Source organism: Staurois parvus, unplaced genomic scaffold (assembly GCF_062004578.1).
Source record: "Staurois parvus isolate SC_StPar_1 unplaced genomic scaffold, SC_StPar_1.0 ptg001112l, whole genome shotgun sequence".
In the NCBI taxonomy this organism is placed as follows: domain Eukaryota; kingdom Metazoa; phylum Chordata; class Amphibia; order Anura; family Ranidae; genus Staurois; species Staurois parvus.
This window is the reverse complement of record NW_028318908.1, coordinates 501187-527454: the sequence shown is the minus strand read 5'-3', so window position 1 is coordinate 527454 and position 26268 is coordinate 501187. Positions and strand designations below refer to the sequence as shown.

The window sequence follows — 26268 nt, the reverse complement described above, 5'->3', positions numbered from 1 at the left end:
AATGCGGGGTCCTGGGAGACCGGATATAGTAAATGCAGGGTCCTGGGTTTAGTAACACTTTAAGACTAAGGCCCTTTTCACAAGGGACAGACTCTCGTTTGATCAGCAGGGAATCTGTCTGCTGATCCCCTGCTGATTAGAACAGAGTGGGTGGATAAGCCATCCGTGTCCGCTCAGTTGGACACAGACAGAGCCCAATCTGCTCTACGGGTGGCTGGGAGTAAACAACCTCTGCCTGTCTGTTTACACCTGACTACCCTCTAATTTGACCCGCCTAGACGGAGGAGAACAGATCCCCTTTCATTTTTTTTCTAGTGGACCGGAGGTAAGCGGGTGTAAATGAACACAAGTCCGTTTACATCTGCAGGTCCATAGGAGTGAATGGACCATCCAATCAGGTCCGCCTGAAAAATTGATTGTGGATTTGATCAGACCATTCATGCGAAAGGGGCCTTAGACTTCTGTCTTATCAGTAATCCCCACTATGTGCCCGCGTTAGCTCCTCCCACACCCACCACTGCACGTACCATTCTCTACCTTACCCTTCCCACTATGTGCCATTCTCTTCTTCCTCTGCTATGTGTCGTTCTATGTCTCTCTGCCCCAAAATCCACCCCCCCACTACATGCTACCCACTATCTCTTCATTCTTTCTCCTCTGCTTTGTGTCATCCCCAGTCTCTCCACTCTCTACCTCCACCCCATTATGTGCTACCCTCTATCTCTTCATTTCCACCACTCCACTATGTGACTCTCTCTCTATTCCTCCTCCAGCACCCCCCCCCCCCCTCCCCATCAGTGGTAAGTGCCCATCTTCTCTGCAGTGACTCGTAAGTGTTTTGGGGTAAAGGGGAAGGGGGGTACACTGCATTTTGACACAGCTATAAACAAGGCTATAAAAGTAAACCTGCAGTCAGAAGGTTGCAATGGTGAGCTCTCCTTGCAAGTACATGATGTCTCTAGCTGTTATGCTGGTCAAGTGGCTTTGGTAGTTTCTGAGTCACCGATTCAAGACCACTTTAGGAGTTCTGACTTACCCCCATGCTAATGGATCAAGCTACTGAAGGCATTTTCAGGAGGAGAGAAGCAATGGTTTGTAAAAGTAATTCACACAAGTAAGATGACAGCAGCAAAGAATCAAGGGGTGGATTGTTTTAATTGTGACTTTACATATATAAAAACACTGGGTGTGTTTATAGAATCATTTTTGTACAGACAGATGATCAGAGGGGCCACAAAGAAACTGTACGCAACACCGGAGTGACACCCTGCCATATAATGTATGAATACATTCACCAGCCTGGGAGGTGGGGATGGAGGTCACCTTAGAGAGTTACTCAAAGAGGCTTCCACAATTCTTCCATTTTCTCTGGACCCAAATAAACCTGTCTACAGGTTACTGAAAGCCCTTGGAGGAACATCATGGGATGCTAGCAACTGACCAATCAGAACCAGTTCAACAGGAATGCAGCAATCCTAAAAACGTGGCGCTCCGTAGTCATCTGGCATTCTCTCAATATTAAACCTGAAGGAAAAACAATGAAAAAGGTAAACCACCATTATCATGGAGACAAGCAGACCTATGGGAGGGGCACCCAGAATGCATCTAACCTGTGATTGGAAATGTACATGATGGGAACTCCAGGAATCTTCCTGATCCTCCTTTTCAGGTCTCGGTCCACTGTGGCTACAATGTAACACTTATGCTGCAAACAAAAGAAATCTTAGAAAAGAGACCCCAGAATCCCTAGATGCATACCTTCCTATAGATGTACTGTATACAATATAATAGATGTATACCTTTCCATAGATATACTCTATACCCTACCATAGATTGGAGCTTCCTAAAGATGTACTGTATATCCTTTAATAGATATATGCCTTCCTACAAATATACTATATACCTTCCTATAGAAATATTCTATACCTTTTACTAGATGTATACTCTCTAATAGACTGTATACTTTCCTATAGATGAATAACCTTATAGATGTAGTATATACCCTCTAGTAGATATACACCTTCCTATAGATGCACTTTATACTAATAGATGGATAGCTTCCTATATATGAGTAACCTCTTATAATTGTACGGTTTACACTATGGACCTATACAACTCAACCAAGCAATGACTTTTCACTCATTGTCACCACTGCCAACCCATAAACTGTCATGTCCACCACAAGGACTGGTATACCCTTCCCACCCACTACAGTACTTACTTGGGTGACTCTCTGTACCAAGCAGTCATCAGCGTATGTTCCTGCATGTGTGCATGGCAGCCGCTCAAATGTCGGATCCTTGGCAATCCTGAAGGACACCAACCAGAAAAATGTAGTGCCAATGACAAACACAAAGGAAGCACAACTTTCTGACATAACTCACCCATGACAGTGTAAAATACAAGCACACATCACAATTCTGGAGTTTAAACAATTCACAAATCCATGGAGAGTACATCACATTACAGACATTGGCCATGTGGGATGTACAATATATCAAAGTCAGCTCATCCACATACACAGCTCAGAAAAGACTAGCGTGGCTGCATGCGGGGCAGCGGTATGGCCCAGCGCAGCTGCACGCGGGGCAGCAGTATAGACCGGGGCTGCCCTATGGTGTGGCACAGCGCAGCAGCTATAGATGGAGTAGTGGTATGGCCTGACAAACATAGCTATACATGTAGTGGTATAGACTAATACAGCTACACATGAAGCAGCAGTATGGCCTGCTGTTCCTGCAAGTGGAGCCACAGTATGGCCTGATGAACACGCCTATACATGGAGCAGCGGGCATGGCCTGACGCGACTGCACGTGGAGCAGCGGGCATGGCCTGACGCGGCTGCACGTGGAGCAGCGGGCATGGCCTGACGCGGCTGCACGTGGAGCAGCGGGCATGGCCTGACGCGGCTGCACGTGGAGCAGCGGGCATGGCCTGACGCGGCTGCACGTGGAGCAGCGGTAAGGCCGGTCACGGCTACACGTGGAGCAGCGGTAAGGCCTGAGTGTAACCTCTTCCTAGGTATTTAAATAAAGAACACATCAACCTTAGCCCCTCCATCCAGAAATGCTAACCAATCACTGACCTGAGAGCCACTCTGTACTTCTGTCCCAGTTTTTCCAACTCAGCCATAACACAGTCTGTGATACATGGCACACCTGGTGGAAAACAAACAATAGCGATGGCATAGAGACACTACAATGAGAGGTGAAAGAACCAACCCTAGGCAAATGGCTGAAAAGTGGAGACTGGTGCTTTGATTTAGCAAAAAAAAAAGAAAAGGGCAGCTACATTTGGGATGCAGGTAATGTGGGGACACACTGGGTACAGGTAGCAGAGGGAAAAGACAGGTAACGTGTGACTTCTGGGGGTACAGGTCATATTGGGGATAAATAAGGGGATGAATACTAGTGGGCATATAAAGGGAACTCACATAAGTGGTATAGACGGCGGGTGCAGGAAATACTGGGGACAGATTAGGTACTCACATTTGGCATACAGACAGTCCATCATAGATTGTACTATGTCCAGCTTTGCTTTGATAGAGAAATTGATAAAGTTGGTATCAACCAGGATGTGGTACGGAGGTCCCAGGTTTGTATTATATTGGAAAAAGAGACAGGACGGCACCTGAGGACTAATAGAGAATAAATGTGTCAGCAGGCAGGCTCATACCCCCAGCCCAGACTCAAACTCTGAAGGGACTCCAGCAGAAGCCCTCCACATTATTTGGGGTGGAACGCCATCACTGTTACTTACACTTCTCGCTCTTTAATTGCACTGGGATCCTTGTCCTTCTTCCGCTGCGGTTTGGCCCGGTCTTTCTCCTTGCTAAACAAATAAAAGATATTAATGACAAAGAAAATATACACACCTCACCGGGGGGGGGGGGGGGGGGGGGTGGACAACATAACACAGACAGTTCTCACTGGGAAGGGGGTGGGAGGAGATAGATACAGTGTACAGACTTCAACAGTAAGTAACATACAACAATCACACAAAGCACAGACCTCAGCGGGGGATGACATACTACACACAGCCCTCCCTGGAGAGACAATGAGACATAAAAAGTAGAGACCTCACTGGGGGCTGACATACAATGTATAGACCTCACTGGGGAACAACATAAAACCTGCAGACCTTGCCGAGGGGGAGACATACAATGTACAACCCTTACTGTAGGGATGAAATACAATATAACCTTCACCGGGGGGACAGCGTCAAATGTACAGCTCTAACCGGGGAGATGACATACAGCCCTCACCAAAGGGACGACCTACAACCCATGGTGCTCACTGTGGGAATGACATACAACATATCAGAACTCATCGGGAAATGTAAAAACATTAAACATACAGACCTCACTGAGGAAGGAGGGGGGGGGGGGGTGACATACAATGTGTACACCTCACTGGAGGATGACATACAATGTACAGCCCTCACCAGGGGGAGACATACAACTCAGAGCCCTCATTGAGGGGGGGGATGACATACAACGTACTGCTATCACCAGAAACATATACGTACAGCTCTCAGCGAGGTGGGGACAACATACAATGTACAGCCCTCACCTGGAGGATGACATACAATGTACAGCCATCACTGGGGGATATGGGGGGGGTCAACATACAAAGTATGGCCATCCCCTGGGGCGGGGGACACCATACACATACAGACCTAACCAGGGAAATGACATACAGCGCATGCCTTACCTGGGGGGGGGGGTTAACGACATACAGCATACCGTCCTCCTACCTGACGGGGGGGGGGCACATATAATGCACGGCCGTCCCCGGGGACGGGGGGACAACGTACAGCCTTCCCCTGGAAACGACAACATACGGCCCTCTGGGTGGGCTATGACATACATCGTACCGCCCTCCCGGGGTGGGGGCGACATACGACGTACGGACTTCCCCAGGGGATGACAACGTACGGCCCTCCCTGGGGGGGGGGGGGGCGACATACGACGTACGGACTTCCCTGGGGGATGACAACATACAACGTACGGCCCTCCCTGGGGGGGGGCGACGTACGGACTTTCCCGTGGGACGACAACATACGACGTACGGCCCTCCCTGGGGGGCGACATACGACGTACGGACTTTCCCATGGGACGACAACATACGACGTACGGCCCTCCCTGGGGGGCGACATACGACGTACGGACTTTCCCATAGGACGACAACATACGACGTACGGCCCTCCCTGGGGGGCGACATACGACGTACGCACTTCCCCAGGGGACGACAACATACAACGTACGGCCCTCCCTGGGGGGGGGTGGACAACATACAACGTACGGCCCTCCCTGGGGGGTGGACAACATACAGCCCTCCCTGAGGAAGGGGCAACATACAGCCCTCCCCGTCCCCGGGGGTAGGACAACATACAACCCTCACCGGGCATCAATGTACACACTTACATGCGCTGGTCGGTGAGGGAGATTCTCCGCTTCATCACCGCATACTTCCTCGTCTTCTTTGCCTTTCCCTAACAAAACGAGAGACATGAGATAGATGATCAGGAAAATATTTACATACCCCCTAATGCCGGCGAACCCTAAGGTACCTGCCCCCCCATCACACCTCCCCCCCATCGTTCTCGGTACTCTTCCCCCCCTTTCTCTGTACTTTTGGGGGTCCCCTGCACTAATACACATAGAACATTCCCCACCATGCTGCTGCCGGCGCACTACGATGACGTACACAGCCCCGCCTCCTTTATCTGCTCGTTATTACAATAAAAACTTCCCAGCCGGAGATGCCCCGCCCAGCTCCGTAGCCGGCTGACCTGTCACGTGACCTGCCAGTCCAAAACAGGAAACCGACTGGATGTAAGTGAAGGAGCCAACCGAAAGCGGAATACCGGCGGAGAAGGGTCGGCGTGAGTAGGGGAGGAGAAAGGACAGTTGGTAATGGTGGAGTATAGGAGGAATGGGGAAGACAGTTGCAACGGTGGAGTATAGGAGGAGGGGGGAGGAAATGACAGTTGACATTGGTGGAGTATAGGAGGAGAGACAGTTGGTAATGATAAAGTGTAAGTGGAGTGGAGGAGAAGGGAAGAGTCGGTGATAATGGTGGAGGAGGGGGCAGTTGCAGTGGTGGAGTATAGGAGGAATGGGGGAAGAACTGTTGGTAATGGTGAAGTATAGGAGGAGGGGGGAGGAAAGGACAGTTGGTAATGGTGGAGTATAGGAGGAGGGGGGAGGAAAGGACAGTTGGTAATGGTGGAGTATAGGAGGAGGGGGGAGGAAAGGACAGTTGGTAATGGTGGAGTATAGGAGGAGGGGGAGGAAAGGACAGTTGGTAATGGCGGAGTATAGGAGGAGGGGGGAGGAAAGGACAGTTGGTTATGGTGGAGTAAAGGATGGGGGCAGGAGGGGGTTATGGGAAGGGATGAATGGAGGTGGAGTATAGGATGAATCAGGGAAGAACAGTTGGTAATGGGGAAGTATAGGAGGTGGGGGTGGGAAAGGGGGGAGGGCTGAGTAGAGGTAGAGTATTGGAAGAGGCAGGGCAGTTGGTAATGGTGGAGTATGGGGGGGAGGAAATGACAGTTGACATTGGCAGAGGAGAAGGGGGGAGAGACAGTTGGTAATGATAAAGTATAAGTGGAGAAGGGAAGAGTAGGTGATAATGGTGGAGGAGGGGGACAGTTGCAATGGAGGGGTATAGGAGGAATGGGGGAAGAGCTGTTGGTATTGGTGGAGTATAGGAGGAGGGGGGAGGATATGACAGTTGATATTGGTGGAGTATAGAAGGAAGGGGGGGGGGACAATCGGTAATGGTAAAGTATAAGAGGATTGTGGAAGAAGGGAAGTACAGTTGATAATGGTGGAATATTATTATGTCGAGTTTATATAGCGCCAAAGGGTTTGCTCAGCACTGTACAATAGAGGGGGGGGGGACAATACATGAAACATTACAGCAACTACAAACAGCACACGAGGGGTAAGAGGGCCCTACTCTTTCGAGCTTACAATCTAGGAGGGAGGGGGTAGTGGTACGAGAGGAAGTGGCTGTGGGGGATGGAGTGGTAGGAGGAATGAAGGAGAGCAGCAGTTAGGTGAGGGTGGGGTAGGCTTCCCTGAAGAGATGGGTTTTGAGGGAGCGCCTGAAGGTGAGGAGGGAAGGTGACAGTCTGATGGATTGGGGTAGTGAGTTCCAGAGGATGGGGGAGGACCTGGAGAAGTCTTGCAGACGTGCGTGTGAGGAGGAGACCAGGGAGCAAGATAGAAGGAGGTCCTGTGAGGAGCGAAGGGTACGGGTAGGGTGGTACTTGGGGATCAGGTCGGTGAGGTAGTTAGGGGCAGTGTTGTGAACGGCTTTGTAGGTCAGAGTGAGTAGTTTGAATTTGATGCGTTGGGCAATCGGGAGGCAGTGGAAGGAGAGGTAGAGGGGGGTGGCAGAGGTGGAGCGGGTGGTGAGGTGGATGAGTCTGGCCGCTGAGTTGAGGATGGTCTGAAGCGGGGAGAGCTTGCACTGGGGTAGGCCGGTGAGGAGGGAGTTGCAGTAGTCAAGGCGTGAGATAATCAGGGAGTGTACGAGTAGCTTAGTGGTGTCAGGGGTAAGGAAGGAGCGTATTTTGGCGATATTGCGGAGGTGGAGCCTGCATGTGTTTGTAAGTGATTTGACATGAGGTTGGAAGGAGAGGTTAGAGTCCAGAATGACTGGACTTTGGCTTGCGGGGCGGGATTGATGGTGTTGATGTTAGTAGTGATGGATAGGATGGGGGGGGGGGGGCGCGGGCAGGAGGGAAGACGAGAAGCTCGGTTTTGGAGAGGTTAAGCTTGAGGAAATGGAGCGACATCCAGTCAGAGATGTCGTTTAGGAGGTGAGTGATGCGGGCGGAGAAAGGTGAGGTGGGGGGTGGAGAGGTAAATTTGAGTGTCATCAGCGTAGAGTTGGTAGTTGAAGCCGTGGGAGTGTATGAGTTTGCCAAGGGAGGAGGTGTAGATGGAGAAGGGGTCCAAGGACAGAGCCCTGGGGGACCCCAACAGAGAAGGGAAGGGGAGGTGGCACCATTGTAGGAAACGCTGAAGGAGGGCCGGGATAGGTAAGAGGAGAACCAGTAGAGAGCGGTGTCTCTGATGCCAAGGGAGAGTAGTTTATTAAGGAGGAGGGGGTGGTCAACTGTGTCGAAGGCCGCGGAGAGGTCCAGGAGGAGGAGGACAGAGTAGTCTCCTTTGGCGGTTAGTAGGTCGTTGGTGATTTTGAGGAGGGCGGTTTTGGTGGAGTGTAGGGGACGGAAGCCGGACTGTAGTGGATCAAGGAGGTTGTTGTCAGTTAGGTGGGCGCTTAGGCGGTCGTAGACTAAGCGCTCCAGGAGTTTGGAAGTGAGTGGGAGCAGGGAGATGGGTCTGAGGTTGTTTGGGTCAGAGTGGTCCAGGGAGGGCTTTTTGAGTATGGGGGTGATGTGCGCATGCTTTAGGGGGGAGGGGAATACGCTGGTAGAGAGGGAGAGATTGAAGATGTGGGTGAGGGAGCAGATGAGGGAAGAGGGGGGTGACTGGAGGAGTCGAGAGGGGATAGGGTCCATGGGGCAGGTAGTGAGGCGGGCTTCTGAGAAGACCCTGGTGACTTCCTCAGTGGTAGCAGGGCTGAAGGAGTGCAGAGCTGGGGGGGTTACGGTAAGCGGGTTCTTGAGGGTGGAGGGGGGCAGTGCGGTTGCGAGGTCAGAGGAGGGAAGAGATGGGGGGAGGCTAGGTGGGGAGGTAGATTGCGAGTTGACTATGTCATGACGGATTGCATCAATCTTGTTGTGGAAATGAGTGGCAATTTCGTGGGCGGTGAGTGAGGTACTGAGTGGAGGAGGGGGGGGGTAGAGAGTAGGGAGTTGAAGGTGGAGAAGAGTCGGCGAGGGCAGGAGGAGAGGGTGTTGATCAGGTTTACGAAGTAAGCCTGCTTGGCGGCGTGGAGGGAGGAGGTGTAAGTGAGGAAGGAAGATTTGTAGAGGGAGAATGAACGGGGGGACCTGGTTTTGCGCCATAGTCTCTAGCGCGACTGCGGCGTTTGAGGCATTTAGTGCTGTCGTTCTGCCATGGTTGGAGCGGTCTGGGTTTGATGTAGCGTGTGGTTAGGGGTGCCAGAGAGTCTAGGGTAGCTGATAGTGAGTCGTTGTACGTGTTAGTGGCTAGGTCAGGACATGACAGTGGAAGGATGCTGTCGTGTAGGCGGTCGGCAGCTGAGTGGAGGGGGGCCGGGTTCAGGTTGCGGAGGTTGCGGCTGGCGATGGTTTGGCGCTCTGGGGGGGGAGTTAGGGGAAGGGGAGATGGAGAACGTGAGGAGGTGGTGGTCGGAGAGAGGGAAGGGGGTGTTAGAGAACTGGTTGAGGGTACAGAGGTGGGAGAAGACGAGGTCCAGGGTGTTCCCAATGGTGTGGGTGGAGGATTGAGTGTGCTGTGTGAGCGCGAGGGAGGAGGGTAGGTGGAGGAGTTGGGAAGTAGCCGGGCTGTTGTCATTGATGGGGATATTGAAGTCCCCGAGGATGATGGTTGGTAGCTCAGAGGAGAGGAAGAAGGGAAGCCAGGCGGCAAAGTCATCCAGGAAGCGGGGTATGGATCCGGGAGGCCTGCAGATCACTGCGATCCTTAGGGGAATATAGGAGGAGGGGGGAGGAAAGGACAGTTGGTAATGGTGGAGCATAGGAGGAGGGGGAGGAAAGGACAGTTGGTAACGGTGGAGCATAGGAGGAGGGGGGAGGAAAGGACAGTTGGTAATGGTGGAGCATAGGAGGAGGGGGGAGGAAAGGACAGTTGGTAATAGTGGAGCATAGGAGGAGGGGGAGGAAAGGACAGTTGGTAATGGTGGAGCATAGGAGGAGGGGGGAGGAAAGCACAGTTGGTAATGGTGGAGCATAGGAGGAGGAGGGGGGAGGAAAGGACAGTTGGTAATGGTGGAGCATAGGAGGAGGAGGGGGGAGGAAAGGACAGTTGGTAATGGTGGAGCATAGGAGGAGGGGGGAGGAAAGGACAGTTGGTAATGGTGGAGCATAAGAGGAGGGGGGTGGAAAGGAGAGTTGGTAATGGTGGCGCATAGGAGGAGGGGGGAATAAAGTACAGTTGGTAATGGTGGAGTATAGGAGGAGGGAGTGGAAGAAAGTACAGTTGGTAATGGTGGAGTGTAGAAGGAGGGGGGAGGAAAGGACAGTTGGTAATGGTGGAGTGTAGGAGGAGGGAGGAGGGGGGAGGAAAGGACAGTTGGTAATGGTGGAGTATAGGATGGGGGGTTATGGGAAGGGACGAATGGAGGTTGAGTATAGGATGAATCAGGGAAGAACAGTTGGTAATGGGGAAGTATAGGAGGTGGGGAAGGGGGGGCTGAGTGGAGGAGGAGGGGGAAGCTGGTAATGGTGGATTATAGGAGGAGGGGGGAGGAAATGACAGTTGGTAATGGTGGAGTATAGGAGGAATGGGGGAGAGGGAAAGGCAGTTGCAACGGTGGAGTATAGAAAGGGGGGGGGGGGAAGGACAGTTGGTAATGGTGGAGTATAGGAGGTGTGTGTGTGTGGGGGTGGGGGGTAGAGGTGGAGTATAGGCAGAATAGGGTAAAGAGCAGAATATTGTTGTGGTGGAGTGGGGCTCAGAATATTGTTGTGGGGCTCAGAATATTGTTGTGGGGCTCAGAATATTGTTGTGGGGCTCAGAATATTGTTGTGGTGGAGTGGGGCTCAGAATATTGTTGTGGGGGGTGGGGCTCAGAATATTGTTGTGGGGGGTGGGGCTCAGAATATTGTTGTGGGGGGTGGTGCTCAGAATATTGTTGTGGGGGGGTGGGGCTCAGAATATTGTTGTGGTGGAGTGGGGCTCAGAATATTGTTGTGGTGGAGTGGGGCTCAGAATATTGTTGTGGTGGAGTGGGGCTCAGAATATTGTTGTGGGGCTCAGAATATTGTTGTGGGGCTCAGAATATTGTTGTGGGGCTCAGAATATTATTGTGGGGGTGGGGCTCAGCATATTGTTCTGGGGGTGGGGCTCAGCATATTGCTGTGGTGTAGCACAGTGGAGGCTGGATACGTGGATAGATTTGTGAATCAATGTTCTCTTTTATAGGAAGGATGCATCCGGCCGATGATGCGGCATGCTGTGCCTAGGTGAGTGTGGTGTCCTTTGGGTGGCACTGGTGTCCAGCAGTTGGCTCCACTCCATGATGGTCTGGGCCTATTGTGCTTGTCCAGTCACCAGTCCTTCCTGTGACCTCAGTAGCGGGATACTTGGTTGATGGGGGTTAGACAATCTTCATGGCGCCTTGTACTCATGACGTCCCTTTTGTCGCAGGTTCCTGTTCTGGCAGATGTGAAGGTTGGATCTCCAGTCTCGGCAGACCTGTCCGCCCGAACCTGAGACATGTGGAGGAGATGCTATGACCCTTCTGTCAGTTTCCACCCTGTGCACTGATGTTGTACATTATCGGTGAGATGACACTGTTGGCGCCCCCTGTGGTGTCAGTCTGTTAGTAGAGGGTCTATACTACTACTACTGCTCCAGTACTCCTATAGCAGAGTTCTTTGGTTAGGTGTTTCCCGTTTGAGTCAGATGGGCCTTTAATTTTTTCATTTACCTCCCCCTCTATCTTTGTGTTAATTTTTATGGGGTTGTACCCCCAATCCACACACATTTTGTGTAACCCCCCCCCCCATCCCTTTGGCCTGAACTGTGTCCTTATGCAACCATTTTATTTGTCTTTGAACAGGCAGCGTTACAGGCTTGATGTGTGTCCTTCTCATCACCATTAAGTTCCTGTTTGAACTCAGTTCCCGTGTCCTCACTTTCTGGCACCATGAGGGACGTGAACGTGGGACAGAGCGTACCATCTACAACTATGTACGGGGGAAATACCTGGAGCCCCGCTCCTGTCAGGTCTCTTGGGACTGGAATGAGCCATGTGAGGTTGGACAGCCCATGGGATTCCGAGTCCATGTAAGAGTGAGCAGGTCACATCTTTCAGATTATGTCTGTGTGTCTGTGTCTGCCATGACCTGTGCCTCTCTCCACAGCTGTTCTACAGGAATGGTCACCCGTTCCCCATCAGTGGTACCATGTCTCTGCGAGTCCACATCTCTCACACAGAACTGTCCCTGGAAGTCCCAGTCACTCTGGAGGTTCTCCAGGATCCCCTGAGAAATGTGGTGAAAGCAGCTTTTACTGTGAGGAAGTCCGGGAGATACCAGATCACTATCAGTGTTGGAGGTCTCAATGTTGGGCATAGTCCATACTACAAGGTCTTCCACCCAGGCAAGAGGCCATAGATGCAGGACTAGATCAGGTGTTGTGTGGTGGAGTATACTTGTGGCACTCCTCTCACTGCTGTTTTCTCACAGGTATTGTGGATCCAGCAAAGACACAGATCACAGGCCACTTTTCCACCCTAGTCCTCACCTGTGGAGAGCAGCACACACTCCATATTGCTCCATGTGACCAGTATGGAAATCCCACCAATGATAGTTTGAGAGAGCTGGAGAGCTACTCGCTGTCACTCAGTGAGGTAAGTGCCCCTCTGTGATAAAATGGTGATATTTCAAAGTCAATATTGTTGCTTCCAAAGTGACTTTTTCTTTTGTTCTCATAGCTCGGTGTTGTGGGAATGGCAGATGGCTGCTGCCAAACCACTGTTTGTAGTGGGAAGCAAAACCGGGTCCTGCTTCACCTGACTCTACTGCAGACTGGATGTTTCCAGGCAACCCTGCGCTACCAGGGCCATCCTGTCAGCAATGGACACTTCAACATCATTGTTCTGAGTGGTGAGTTCAAGGTTTGGTGATCTCTGTGTATGAAGGTGCTTGAAAGGTGCCACAAGTTAGCCTTTTGTTTGTTTATTCGTACCTCCTTGCTGCTCCTGATTCCATTCACATGTGTGGTTTGTCTGTGCCCACATATGGGCGTCGTCTGCTATCCTCTGGGTTTTATTTCCTTCCCTTCCATCACTTCCTGGCCCGCCTCCTAGTTTGCTTGTCTATATATAAGACATGCTCAGTCTAGCCCACATTGCCTGAGCAACTTCCTAGTTGTTGGAGATCCTGTGTTGCTACTGCCTGAATCCTACATTGACTACTTGTGTACCGACCCTGGCTTCGGTCTCTGACTTTGCTTGTTTTCCGCCTGTCCTGACCGCGGCTAGCCTATTTTATTCAGTTTGTCTCCTCCCATTATACTCTGCTCCCGTGAGCGGTCTCCTCAACCTCAGCTGGGCCTACCTGGGGGCTGCAACCTGGTCCCAGCTTGGTGCAAGTCCATTCTCACCATCAGGGGCTCTGGTGAAGAAGCAGGCTGGGGCTTGGACTCCGCGCCATGGAGAACCCCAAGTTGAGTATCAACAAGGGCTCACTACCACAGGTGCTAACAGAGAGACTGTATGAAGTGTCGCAAGCGGAAAATCTGCTTGTAAATGTCTGTTTCCAGGCTGAAAAGGGAAGAATGTAAGTGGTTGCTGTAGGGCAGCAGACAGATTTTGTTTCAGACATGTTGTTTATTTTTGGCCGTGCTGTGCACCCTGCATTATTAGTTATGTTTTCTGTCTGTGTGCATCATGTTGTGCATGTTCCTTTATAGATGAGGAGAAAGCCACTGTGGATAACAATGTTTCACGTTCTGGAGTCGGAGTTTTCTTCGAGGGTTATCTCTACCCACCCTCCAGTCCACCCAGCGTCTCTGGACAGCAGAGTCCATCATCTGCCAGCCCGAAAGAGGATCGAACTGCGTCTTGTAATGGGAGCTCCCTGGAAAGAATGAAAAAACCTAAAAAGGTGTACTTTTACATTTCCCCAAAGGTGAGTCCCGTTTTGTCTGGGCGAGGAGGCTCTCCTATCTTGCCAATGACCTGAATGTCTGTATGCTTTGCTGCAGCAACTGTCCATAAAAGAATTTTACCTGCGTATTATTCCATGGAGGCTCTTCACTTTCCGAGTATGTCCTGGGACCAAGGTGAGACAGAGACTTCTTGTGACCCTCACCTCCATATATCACGCCTCCTTTCTATGGCCCATCTCTCTCTTCTTTCTATTCACTCAATTTATCACACTTTTTATGTGTAGCCCTTTTCTATCTTCTACCACTTCACTATGTTGCATCTTCCTCTTATGGACCTTTTACACCTGGTGCCCAGCCTAATGCCACTTTTTCTTTATGCCATTCCACTTTCCACAAACTCCTTACCTTAGTCTCTTCTGGCCCCTTGCTAGGTGATAAGTCTCTGAATAATTCTTTGTGGCTGTATTGTTGTGTGCAGTTCCTATACCTCCCCCCAGACCCTCTGCATGGTCTGCTCTCTCTACAAGTGGATGATGGCCTGCAGCCGCCAATAGAAGTCAGTTGCAAAGACCGCAATGTCATGGCTGCCACCTTCACACGTTTCCTTCACCTGAATATTGGTGAGTTTTTAAACCCATAGATCCTATATGGATCTCTGCAGGGTGATAGAGGGAGTGGGGTCTTTTCAGGAGGATGTAGTATAGCAAGGGCGAGGTTTAGAGGGGATATACCAGGCCTGGTGAGGTATAGTGGAGGTAGTATGGGGTATAGTATACAAGAATGAACCTTTTGATGGGCTATGAGACTGGATAAATAAGAGATATAATGTTGATGGAGTCATCTTGTGTCACCTGTTCTAGGTGGATCTGAGACATTCCATGATAAGGTTGCCTTCTTCCAGAAAGAGCTTAAAAACATTCACTGCAAGAAGAACCGCAGCAAAATAATCCTACGCGTGAACAGGCACTCCTTGCTGGAGAGTGTGAGTAGCTGTACTTTATTACCGCCCTCTGAAGAACTGTCCCCACACCCTGCTCTCTATTGCTGCAGGGTGCGGTCATCACACCTTCCTGTCTATTGCTCTGAGGTACGATCCTCAGACTCCCCTGTCTGTTGCTGCGAGGTTTGGTCCTCACATCCCTTCCTGTCTGTTACTGTGAAAATGAAGCTGTCTTCTGGATGACCTCTTTCTCTCTCTTTTTCTGTTATAGTCTCTTCGAACAACAAGAAACTTCTCTGTGTCTGACTGGAGCAAAAACTTTGAAGTGATTTTCCAGGATGAAGAAGGTAGATTGTGGGTGGAGCAGATGATTTAATTCTAATATACAATAACATGGCTTGTCTTACAGCTTATTAATATTGTTTTGTCTGCAGCCCTGGACTGGGGTGGACCGCGCCGTGAGTGGTTTGAACTGATCTGTAAAGCTTTATTTGATACAAACAATAAACTGTTCACTCGCTTCAGTGACAATACCCAGGGCCTGGTGAGTCCTTCAGCCTCTTTTAATCTCAGGGCCTGATGAGTTCTCTGGTTTCATGTCACCCTATTCACCCCCCTCTGCCAGTGTGAGCCAGTGGCTAGTGTAAATGAATGGCTGTGGTCTATGGGAAGATAATAAGGTGGGGTTTTTCCTCTAAAATAAGTGTTCATGTTCTCCCTGCATTTTCTGCATATTATGTTTTTTTTCAGGTTCACCCCAACCCTTGCAGACCCTCTGGGCTCCGTATGAAGCTATATGAGTTTGCTGGCCGGGTGGTTGGGAAGTGCCTGTTTGAATCATGTCAGGGAGGAGGATATGAACAGCTGGTGAGGGCCCGATTCACCCGCTCTTTCCTGGCTCAGATCATCGGACTTCGAATGCACTATAAGGTACAACAAGCACCCAAGGGATCATGTTGTGTAGTGGAGGGAATAATCCTATCATTCAAAAAGGAGAATCGAGGCAAAAGGATCTAAAAGCTAACAGCAGCTAGCAATACCAATTTGACCAAAATTGTATAATAGACATTAAACAGAAAAAAATGCCATGCTAATGTTAATAAAGATTACATCACATATAAATCATAATAAATCCATAAATAAACATTAAGTCCATATCAAAATCTTAAATTCCCAAAGCGATATATGTGAAAGTTGAATTCAAGCAATGGGGACTTTCCTCCACAAATTCCAAATATCAGTGCTGTGCCACCACCTTAGATACAAAGAGAACTCTCACTAAGGTGAGTGGACTTTTAATGGGGAAAAAAAGAGTCACATGCAGCTGTGTTACTGGCAGTGGTGCATTTGTTTTGTGCTGCCAAAGGCAACACAAAAATTGTCTGCCCAATGGACACCGGCCAACTCCCCCCCCCCCCCCCCCCCCTTCTGCTGAGAGAGTATGACATTGACCAACAACACCCCTACCCCCCATTCGGGAGAGCCCTCCACCATCCCCCCCCACGGCGCTAGAGAGAGACACTCATCTTCTGAGCTCCGGACATACCTGGGAACGGGAGTCGGGCTCTAAATACATCATCAAGCAGCCCGCAGCCTCTCTTGGATCCCCCTTGGTTCCCATGGAACTTGTGTCCCTTCGTTCATCCCTTCTTCTGAGGGGAGGTGCTGCCCCTCCTGCAAAATGCTGCCCTAGGCAAGTGCCTTGTTTACCTTGTGGTAAATACGCCCCTGGCTACTGGACTATATAGACACATCTGGAGACTGCCCATAGACTTCAGATCAACATGGTTAATATCCACAGCATCTCATCCAACGAGAGAAAACATCCCATGGACACATGGAAAAATAGCCAAGGGCAACCACAAAAGGTAAAACCAGAAAAAAACTTTATTAAAAGTAATAATCACTCCCATAGATCACTCCAGTCCTGGGATAGTCCAAACACTTCCTGGTCAAGATGAACGTGGCTTTGAGTGTTACACTGACACGTTACACATGTTTTGATAGTGAGCGGTCTTCCTCCCTTTTTTTTGTATTCCAGTATTTTGAGACCGATGACCCAGATTTCTTCCAGTCGAAGGTCCTCTATCTCCTAACTCATGATGTCACAGATACAGATCTGGTTTTCGCAGAAGAGAAATATGGACGTGGAGGTCAGCTGGAAAAGGTCAGTGCCAGTTTACTTATATGTAGCTTGTATCAGTTGTTCAGCCAGCTTTCACTAGTATCATGTGATGAAAACATGCACTGGTAGGACACTCCCTATGCAGGATTAACGCACCTTTTGTCTGGGTCCATTTTTATATGCCTCTTGTAGGTGGTGGAGCTGATTTCGGGCGGAGCTCACATTCCTGTCACCAATGAGAACAAGATTTACTATCTCAATCTTCTGGCCCAGCACCGTTTGTGCAACCAGGTGCGGGAAGAGGTGGAGCATTTCTTAAAAGGTGAGGAAATGGGAAGAGTATGGGTGGAATTGTCTTGTTCTGAGACAGCCTCTAAGTGTGCATGTTGGTTGGAGCTATCTTGTTAGAAGGCCATCTCTGACTGTGTGTGACATTGTGTTCTGAGGTGTCCTTTCTTCTCACAGGGCTGAATGAACTCATCCCAGACAATCTTCTTGGCATCTTTGATGAGAATGAGTTGGAGGTGAGTTTTTGGGGATCATACAGTCATGGTGGGGGTGAGTGTCAGGGGTCAAGCAGTCATGATGGTGAGTGTCAGATGATCTTAGGATCATGCTGGAGGTAAGTGTTGGATAGACATACAGTCATGGTGGAGGTTAGTGTCAGGAGCTCATAAAGTCAACTGGGGGGAGGAGTGTCAGGTCATCAAAAATCCTGCTAGAGATGAGTGTCAGGAGGTCATACTCATACATTATGCTGCAGGTGAGTAACGGGCAGTCATATAATTATAAAACAAAAAAGGTAGCATTATAAAAATTAAATATTCAAATAAAACGATGAATAAATTTATGACCAAAAAATTGTCTTTAAGAATTTTCTTTTTCATCAGCAGTGAAAAATGTCCATCACCATAAGAACAATTTTGTGCAAATCCACCACCAACAGAAATTAATAAACTCACCAGAGCAAATTGCCAGTTAAATTATAAACCAGCAATGGCACTTGTTTGCTCTGGGTGCAATACTCTGCAGGCAGACTCAGCAGTGATCAGCTTTTCAAATTCTTTTTCTCTCAGCTTGTTGATGTAGTATATTGCAAGTCAGGGAGACTCAGATATCCAGACATTTATTTATCCTCTCTGGGAGCAATACTCTGCAGATCTACGAACGCAGCAGCGAAAACTTCCAGACCGCATTCCAAGAACTTCGTACACAGGCTCAGAAAAGAAAAAAACAAACAAACAAAACAAACGATCGTGTGCTACCGTAGGACACGTTTATTCATAAAGACTCATCATAATCCACTCACATGGAACAGTGTCATAGCCGACACTAGCAACAAACACATTTCGTTTAAAATCACAGAAAGCCGAGATGCCAGCCTCACACAGAACGTAGTGACAGTCCTTCCGCTCTGTGAAGACAGATGACGAAACGCGTAGGGTAGAGCTTCGGACTAACGTCACTACGTTCTGTGTGGGGCTGGTGTCTGGGCTTTCTGTGATTTTAAACGAAATGTGGTTGTTGCTAGTGTCGGCTATGCAGTGAGTCTTCAGACCCAGCACCTGGGCCTGTGCCATGGCTCTGGACCTGGAAAGCGCTCCGTGGCTAACACTGTGCAGACAGGTCTGGAAAGCATCACAATGTAGAGCCCAGTGCTCAGAAGTCACATTCCAGGTGCCCGCACCTCCGTTTGAGCAGGGTCCGGGTACGGCACAACAAACTTAATGTCTATCTAGATAGCTGCTATGTGGAGACCAGCTGAAGCCACAGTGTAGTGAGGCAGAAAAAAGAAAATCTAGCAAAAAGTAGAGCAGAACTGAAGATAAGGTGCCCACCCTCCTTGGACACTAGAAACTGAAATATGATGGGTAGCAGAAGGGCTATACAGAGGCTGGTTGGTAAGCAGACAATTGCTAAGAGTCCAATCCTCTTCTAGCCACCAGTATAAATTGACTGTATCTGAATCCCTGTGTTCCTCAATGGACAAAAAAACTGAAATTGTTTTGTGCTTCCTCTCCCTCATATAGGGATTGTCCTCCATGGCATATTGATTGCTGTGTACCCCCCCCAGTCACTGTATACAGCTTGTTGTGTGCTCTGAGCATGTCATACCATCTGCTCTGTTTCCCCAGCTCCTCATGTGTGGCACCGGGCACATTGCTGTGCAGGACTTCCAGGCCCACGCTGTGGTCATTGGAGGATCTTGGCACTTCCGAGAAAAGGTGAGCACCGTGTGTGATATATGCATTTGCACTTTGTTCAGCATCTGTGTTGTCATTAGTTTGTATGATCTGGTGTGGCTTTCCCTGGCAGGTGATGAACTGGTTTTGGGCTGTGGTTTCCAGTTTCACACAGGAGGAATTAGCCCGGCTACTACAGTTTACTACAGGATCTTCCCAGCTCCCACCAGGGGGGTTCACCGCCCTGTGCCCAAGCTTTCAGATCATTGGATCCCCCACCCATGGTACACTGCCTACTGCTCACACCTGGTAAGTGTCTGTGCTATTGTAACCACTTAAATGGCTCGGTGTTTGCTGTACAGCACTACAGAATACGGAAATGTAAAATAATACGTTTGTAACTTTGGTGGGCATTAGAGCATAAACACCTCTGGTGCACAGACTGATGTGACTGGCCCAATGTTCTCTGTACAGCAGTGTGGAATGTTAAAACCGGGGCGGACTAACCATTTGGAAACTCAGGCACTGCCCAGGGTCAGTAGGGGGCCCCATGAGTTGCCCCTGGTACCTTTTTCATAGGCTTTTTTGAGTTTGGGCAAGGACACAGGGGCCCCATGATCCCCTATTGCCAAGGGGCCCCATGAGTTGTCAGTCTGCCCCTGGTTAAAACCTAACCCCCTCCACACAGGTAAGTGTGCATTTTACTACAAGACAGGTTTGGAGCGAGCCGTTAGGTCCGACACATAGAATGAATGCCCATGTCCTAACACATTGGTTATCCTTGTGCACATCAGAAGTAGAAGAATCATTTTGGGGTTATCATTTAGGTTGAACTCTAAAATGATTAGCTATAAAGGTTTTTAAAGTGTTACCTACTGTATTTTTTGCTTTATAAGATGCACTTTTTCCCCCCAAAAACTGGGGGGAAAAATGTCTGTGCGGTTTATGGAACGGCCGGCCTGGTATTCCCCCTGTCGCCGTGTTAGAATAGCGGAAGAGCCGCTAGGCTCTTCTGTGCAGCAGAAACTGCAGACTTCCAGCGATCCTACCTGTTCCTTGGTCCAGCAGTGTCCTCACTGTCTTCTCTCCCTGGCTCCGGCATCTATAGTGTCGGCACCCAGCTGTGACAGCTTGCAGCTTCATGACCAGGTGCCCACTGCGCATGCGCGAGAAGTGCTGTGCTTTGTGAATGGCCCTGTAGTCTTCTGGGACCTGTCATGTGTTCCAAATGACAATGGGTGGGGGGAGGTGGAGGACAACTCCGTGGGAGTGGGTACCTGTCAAATTCAGGTACCCACTCCCCAAAGGCCCGCAATCTCTGGTCATCTCCTGCACTGTGGCTGCAGTCCCTGGTCATCTCCTGCACTGTGGCTGCAGTCCCTGGTCATCTCCTGTAATGTCTGCAGTGCATTGGTTCAGAATATTTTTTTTTTTCTTGTTTTCTTCCTCCTAAAACCTAGGTGCGTCTTATGGAGTGAAAAATATGGTATTTGCAAATGTGGGTATCAGGCCTGGTTCACACTTGTATTTTTTTTTGTATTTTACAGAAACTCTCTACAGTCTAGTTAACATGGTTTCTTATGGGACATGTTCACATCTAGGTGTTTTCAGCTACTGTGTTTTTGGAAAGGATCAGACTTTTTTTTTCCCTCAGCAGATTGTAACACCCATAGATGTGAACGAGGCCTCATCGTTTGTTAATTGTACATCACAGGATACAGAGGACTTAGTATTCATCATGACCTTTGTGCAGCAAGTCACGTGGATTGTTCTGCTTATGCAGCCCCCTTTTCTCACAGTCGGACCTTAAGTTGGTCTTGTCGATTTTGAAAATGTCTCTTTTTAAACCTCTCAAAGAGATCTGCTTGTTGCTCTTTACGTGCAAGTTTTTCTCTTTAAGTTGCCATTACCGTGACTTGAAGGGTTACGGAGTTGACTGTGCTTTCCTGCAAGGGGGACTTTCTTGGCTCTTCACCAGGATAAGGTGGTGTTGAGGCCTCGGACCTCCTTACCCAAGGTGGTTTCTTCATTTCACCTAAATAAAGACATTGTGTTGCCATCTTATTGACCTAAGCATGCCCAGGGGAGCGTTTCACGCTTTAAACGTCGTTCAAGTTGTTTGAATTTAGCTGAAGTCTACAGCTTCATTTCAACAACCCGATTCCCTGTTTGTTTTGTGTTACGGTTCTCGCAAGGGTTGGGCCGCTTCTCCAGCTACTGTTTCCAGGTGGATTTGGTAGCTCTTTTCTTAGGCCTATGCTATCAAGGGCTCTCAGTGCTTTCTAGTATATTCAGCATCATGTTTATGTAACACAATTAGTCTGGCTGAAAAAAGACAAAAGTCCATCCAGTTCAACCATTAAGAAAAGAAAAGAGTTATAATCCTATACGCAGTTGACCCAGGAGGAAACCCCCAGCAAAGCACGATCCACTTTGCTCATGCTGGGAAAAAAATTCCTTCCTGATCCCCGAGAGGCAATCGGATATTCCCTGGATCAACATTAACTATAAATGTTATATTCTGTGTATCTAAGAAAGAATCCAGGACTTTTTTGAAGCAACCCACTGAGCTGGCCAGAACCAACTCTTGAGGGAGTCTATTCTCTCACTGTGAAGAAACCGTGTTTCTGGGTTTGGAGATTAAATTTCTTTTCCTCCAGACATAGAGTGCCCCCTTGTCCTCTGTAATGACTCCAGGGTGAATAGTTCTACATGCACTATATGGACCACTGATGTATATATACATGTTGATCATATCCACCCTTACCCTCAAGAGGAAATAAATTCAGTTCCTCTAATCTTTCCTCATAGTTGATCTCCTCCATGCCTCTTATCAGTTTGGTTGCCCTTCTCTGTATTTTCTCCAGTTCGCCAATGTTCTTTGTGCCCAAAACTGAACTGCATATTCCAGATGAGGTTTTGCTAATGATTTGTACAGGGGTAAAATGTTACGGTTTATAAAGCTGAAATCTGGTCTTCTCGCACATTTCCCAAGTTCTACCAACTTGATGTTTACACCTCCTATGCATGCCAAATTTGCCCAAAATGTCTTGCAGATGCCATTGTAGTGGTTTCCCCTATTCTGTTTTGGGTATGTTCAGTGATGTGGGACATCTCAAGTAGTCCTAAATATGAAGTCCTGTGATGTACAATTAAAGTATGGCCCTACTTCTATGGATCTCAGGAATACACTTTGTTCTGCTCTCCTGTCACCCTTTTTCAGCCAACAGGACAAGGCCTGCAGTCGGCTGACATTACTCAGCCAGTCCAGGCTCTGTAAAGATCTTGACCATACTGTTGGAATCCACCCAGATGCTTGACCGGCAACTGGTTCAGCCTCTTAGCATGTCGCCAAGAGCCTGAGCCACCCTCTACACAGCCCGGTGCTTCAGTGAGTGCTGGAGGGGCAGAGCAGAGAGTGGTGACTGCCAGGCACTAGTTTCCTGCTCACAGAAGATCAAGAACCGAAAAATCATCAGTCTTTGATTGCTCAGTTCTCAGTCTTAGAGCCAGGGGCCTGATGCTGCATCCACCTAGGTATGTTCTGGGGTTTTGTTTTAGACTCCCATACTTCTCTTTTAAAGTATGGGATTTTTTTTTTTGGCATTTCACTTGAAGGTCATAGCATAACCCAAGTAGTCATTAAAGCGGAGTTCCACTCAACGTATCAAAAAATAAAAGTCAGCAGCTACAAAAACTGCAGCTGCTTTTAAAAAACAGCCACTTACCTGTCCCTCTGTCCCCTGCAGTAGCGCTGTGCTTTTTGAATGGGCCTGTAGTCTTCTGGGACCTGTCATGTCCCAAAAGCCTACAGGGAGAGAAGACACGTTCTGCTTCCGATCGCCTAGGCAATCGGACTGGAAGTGGGAGCAAGTACCTGCTCCCCCAAGGTGCCAATCCTTAACGGGGAGCAATCCTTAAAGCGGAACTTCCCCTTTTGGGTGGAGCTCCGCTTTAATAAAAAGTCCTCAGTTCTGCAATGTACTTCAAGAAAAGTATTTTACAGATACACAATTTTTTTTATCATGTAGCACCTCTTTTATCCCTGCTGACTGTATACACAATCTTCTCAGCGCTCCCAGTGAAGATATGAGTTGTTTAGTGTTTGCCTAGCCATATAGGGAACAGAGATTGAATTGAGGAAGTGAAAATAAGATTAATAATGAAACTTTGGTTTAGAACAGTGGGGGGGGGGGGGGGGGGGGGGGGGAGAAGGGTTATCCATGGACACTTGGGTTAGAACAGTGGGGGGAAAGGGTTATCCATGGACACTTGGGTTAGAACAGTGTGGGGAAAGGGTTATCCATGGACACTCGGGTTAGAACAGTGGGGGGGGAGGGTTATCCATGGACACTCGGGTTAGAACAGTGTGGGGGGGGGGAGGGGGAAGGGTTATCCATGGACACTTATGTCCTGGAGGTGGGTGAATTAGAATTCTGTCATTTGCGGTCAGGGACAAGGTGGCTTTGAGATGAAGGCAGGAAGTTGGATTGATGTGGTCTGTGTTTCTTATGATGTGAAATTTCTCTTTTCCAGCTTTAACCAGTTGTGTCTACCCACATATGACTCGTATGAGGAGATGCACCACATGCTGAAGCTTGCCATCAGCGAGGGCTGTGAAGGGTTTGGGATGGTCTGATCATATAGACCCTGTGTGACTCATTTTCTGGAGTTCAGTGACTAGAAGCACAATGTTCCCCATGGAAGGACAGAACGCCCGGCCTGGTGGAAACCCTTCCCTATCACCAGGCCAGGCAGAGGGTTGAAAAATGACCCCAAAAAATGCTGATTACATGACAACAGAGACAAGCAACTAAGATAATACTTTATTGGCTTTGAATGTCAGTACCAAGTGTTAAATCAGCAGAGAATCAATTTAAACTTTTCTTTTTCAATAAAAATTAGCAAACACAAACATTTGTTGTCCATGAGTGTGAATGTGAATTGTTACAACTGCACAGCAGTCAGAAGGAAGCAGGTCCTAGACAGAGGATTAAAGACAGCAAATTGCGCCAATATCAGAGACTCGGGTTGTGTTCAGCCATCCACAATCTGCACCGGGATTTTCCAGCAGAACAGATTATTGTTGCTGGCGTCACGCAGCTCCCATTTAACGATCAGCTTCATCTGCAGGTGACACAAGTAGAGATCAATCACAGGGCACAGTGGGGTAGGGAGAGGTCATGTGACCATAGAACAATGGTAACCCTAATTTTACTGGATGCCCAATGTGGGGATGAGAATATAAACAGTCTGTGACAGGGCTCTATATACAGACAGGAAATCCACCAACAGTGACTATTCAATGCCCTGTCCTCACTGCCAGGACCACCTTCCATGTGTATGGCACAAGCACAGCCCCCTCCATGTTACCAGAGATGTGTACCATCACATGTACTGGCTGCAATTCTTGGGGTGCCACCACTTAGGAAGCTTGATAAAGGGAACTTGTCATGCCAGAAATATGGGCACTGCTATTGTTTAATAATGCTGGACCTTGCTTGTTCCCCAGCCATCACCTTCATGCTCCAGCTTCTTAACCACTTGCTGCCTGGGCACCAGCTGCAGGCTCAGCAACACATTGTGGGCCTGCACGCTGGCGTTGGACACTATTTCATCAGCTGGTCCCGGCCAATGATTTATGGCTAAGACCTGCTGATAGGCTGTGTCCAATCACAGCACAGAGCCCTGTGTTTACAAACAACACAGGGCTCTGTACACAGAGCAGTGATCTGGCTTTGCAGGGAGGGAAACAGCCAAATTTCGTAGTAAAAAGGAGCACGTATAACACTTGTTAGGCACACAGTTAATCCCTTCCCGTGTCACTAGTACAGTATAAGCACTGCTCACTGTTTTACTTTCACTATTGATATCAGTTAAGGTTCCTCTCAGCTAGCACCAGTTTACCCGCCCCACTCTCACAGTTCCACCATAAGTCGCGGATCACCGCCATTGCCAGTATAGCGTAATAGCTATATAAATTCCAGTGTGTGTGTGTGTGTGTGTGTGTGTGTGTGTATAAAATCTTGTGTAGAGAGGCCTTGCTTCGTGTCTGGACCGCAGCTAGGAAACGCTTTCTACAACCCAATCATTTTAGACAGTGGCCAGATTCTCCCCCCTCCAAGTGTGGGCTCACTACAGTGTTAGGACCCATAGAGACATTACGCCTATGGGCACTTTGTGTTTTGGTAGAAAAAATCCTAGCAGGATGTACTTTAGATACCATCAATTGTGCCACAAGCACAATTTTACACTCCCCCTAGACTGGAGACTGATCCAATAGAGGGGATCTTCTTACGCAGGAGTCCCTTTTCTAAACCTCATTCTTCCCTCTATTTGGCTCTCCTCAGTGTGGATTCTCCCAAGATGGATAAGTGGAAGGAGGATATTTCCACTTTGGATATGGAGTCCTGGGAAGAGTGTTTGAGAATAGCTCCAAATTGGTTATCTCCTCCAGAGATAAACTGATACAATTTTTGCACACCGTGTACTATACGCCTCGGATCCTGCACAGAATCTACCCACAGAGATCTGCCGACTGTCCCCACTGTCATACATGTAAAGGTACTTAACTTCCATATGTCCTGAGCCTGTCCTAGAGTGGGCTAATTCTGGACAGAGGGGTTCACCTGTATCAATGCCCGGCTCCAGCTGTGTGTCTCGCTCTCTCCTGAGCTTGCATTATTGGGTATACAGGATGATGAGCAAAGGCCTCACTATACTAAATTGCTCCTTTCTTACCTATTACCTTAGCTCCAGTTCTAACCCACCTTCATCTCTATAATTACTGTAGTCTGTAGGGTGGGTCAGTGCAGGTTCAGAGACGTGGTTGTGTTGAGACACCCTAAACTAATGCAAATAACGTCTTTCTAATGTGGGCATTTTATAACAAGTTTGGAATCTACAGCAGAGCTTTGAAGGAGTTTGCTAGAACACTCTTCAGTGCCAGCTTTACAGAATCACATTTTCCAAAGCCCAGGTGCGGTATAGACAGCATCCATTTATTGATGTAGTACAAACACAATTTTACTTACTTTGGGGTACTCGGGCTTGATGGGCAACTTGGTGAGGTAGGTGTAGGTTGTGCCTGCCTTCAGGGGGCAATCTATTCCACTCTTACACCCATCTGCTTCTGGCAGAGGGAAGGGTATAGGAATTTCTGACACCACACCGTAGACAACAGCCTTGCAGCTTGGACTGTCCTCCTCTGGCAGATGAAACAGACATGGTCACCAAGTTGTTGAGGCCACACCTGTACAAACCTCACACCCTT

General features: G+C 48.8%; 3 protein-coding genes across 5 annotated transcripts in view; 1 reads left to right on the top strand and 2 right to left on the bottom strand.

Annotated features, from left to right (window-relative positions):
* Positions 1-1136: 1136 nt before the first annotated feature.
* Positions 1137-5743, bottom strand: FCF1 (FCF1 rRNA-processing protein). The gene is made up of 8 exons (XM_089658932.1): positions 5677-5743; positions 5426-5493; positions 3760-3831; positions 3489-3637; positions 3086-3158; positions 2222-2309; positions 1611-1705; positions 1137-1524 (listed from the first exon to the last, which is right to left on the bottom strand). Exons 1-8 carry the CDS (start codon positions 5677-5679, stop codon positions 1476-1478), a joined length of 597 nt encoding a protein of 198 aa, XP_089515058.1. The 5' UTR covers positions 5680-5743; the 3' UTR covers positions 1137-1475.
* On the top strand, positions 5725-23910 carry AREL1 (apoptosis resistant E3 ubiquitin protein ligase 1). Of its 3 annotated transcripts, none has more exons than XM_089658929.1 (20): positions 5725-5836; positions 11054-11094; positions 11279-11413; positions 11694-11920; positions 11998-12235; positions 12322-12485; positions 12570-12741; positions 13550-13767; positions 13844-13921; positions 14226-14367; positions 14608-14729; positions 14959-15034; positions 15122-15231; positions 15438-15617; positions 16729-16854; positions 17005-17134; positions 17278-17336; positions 18948-19037; positions 19129-19304; positions 23532-23910. In XM_089658929.1, the coding sequence occupies exons 3-20, from the start codon at positions 11398-11400 to the stop codon at positions 23632-23634; spliced, it is 2427 nt and encodes an 808-aa protein (XP_089515055.1). In that variant the 5' UTR covers positions 5725-5836; positions 11054-11094; positions 11279-11397; the 3' UTR covers positions 23635-23910. The 3 variants fall into 3 exon arrangements, with proteins under 3 accessions (XP_089515055.1, XP_089515056.1, XP_089515057.1); XM_089658930.1 differs by having other exon boundaries at positions 5792-5886; XM_089658931.1 differs by lacking the exon at positions 5725-5836 and adding an exon at positions 5846-5914.
* LOC149440113 (NPC intracellular cholesterol transporter 2-like) overlaps positions 23800-26268 on the bottom strand; it is a 6791-nt gene continuing 4322 nt past the window's right edge. Inside the window, exons 4-5 of the mRNA XM_089658933.1 lie at positions 26030-26202; positions 23800-24122 (exon numbers count right to left, since the gene is read on the bottom strand). Of these exons, the coding sequence (XP_089515059.1) occupies positions 24033-24122; positions 26030-26202 (263 nt within the window). The 3' untranslated portion in view covers positions 23800-24032. The remainder of the gene's footprint in view (positions 24123-26029; positions 26203-26268) is intronic.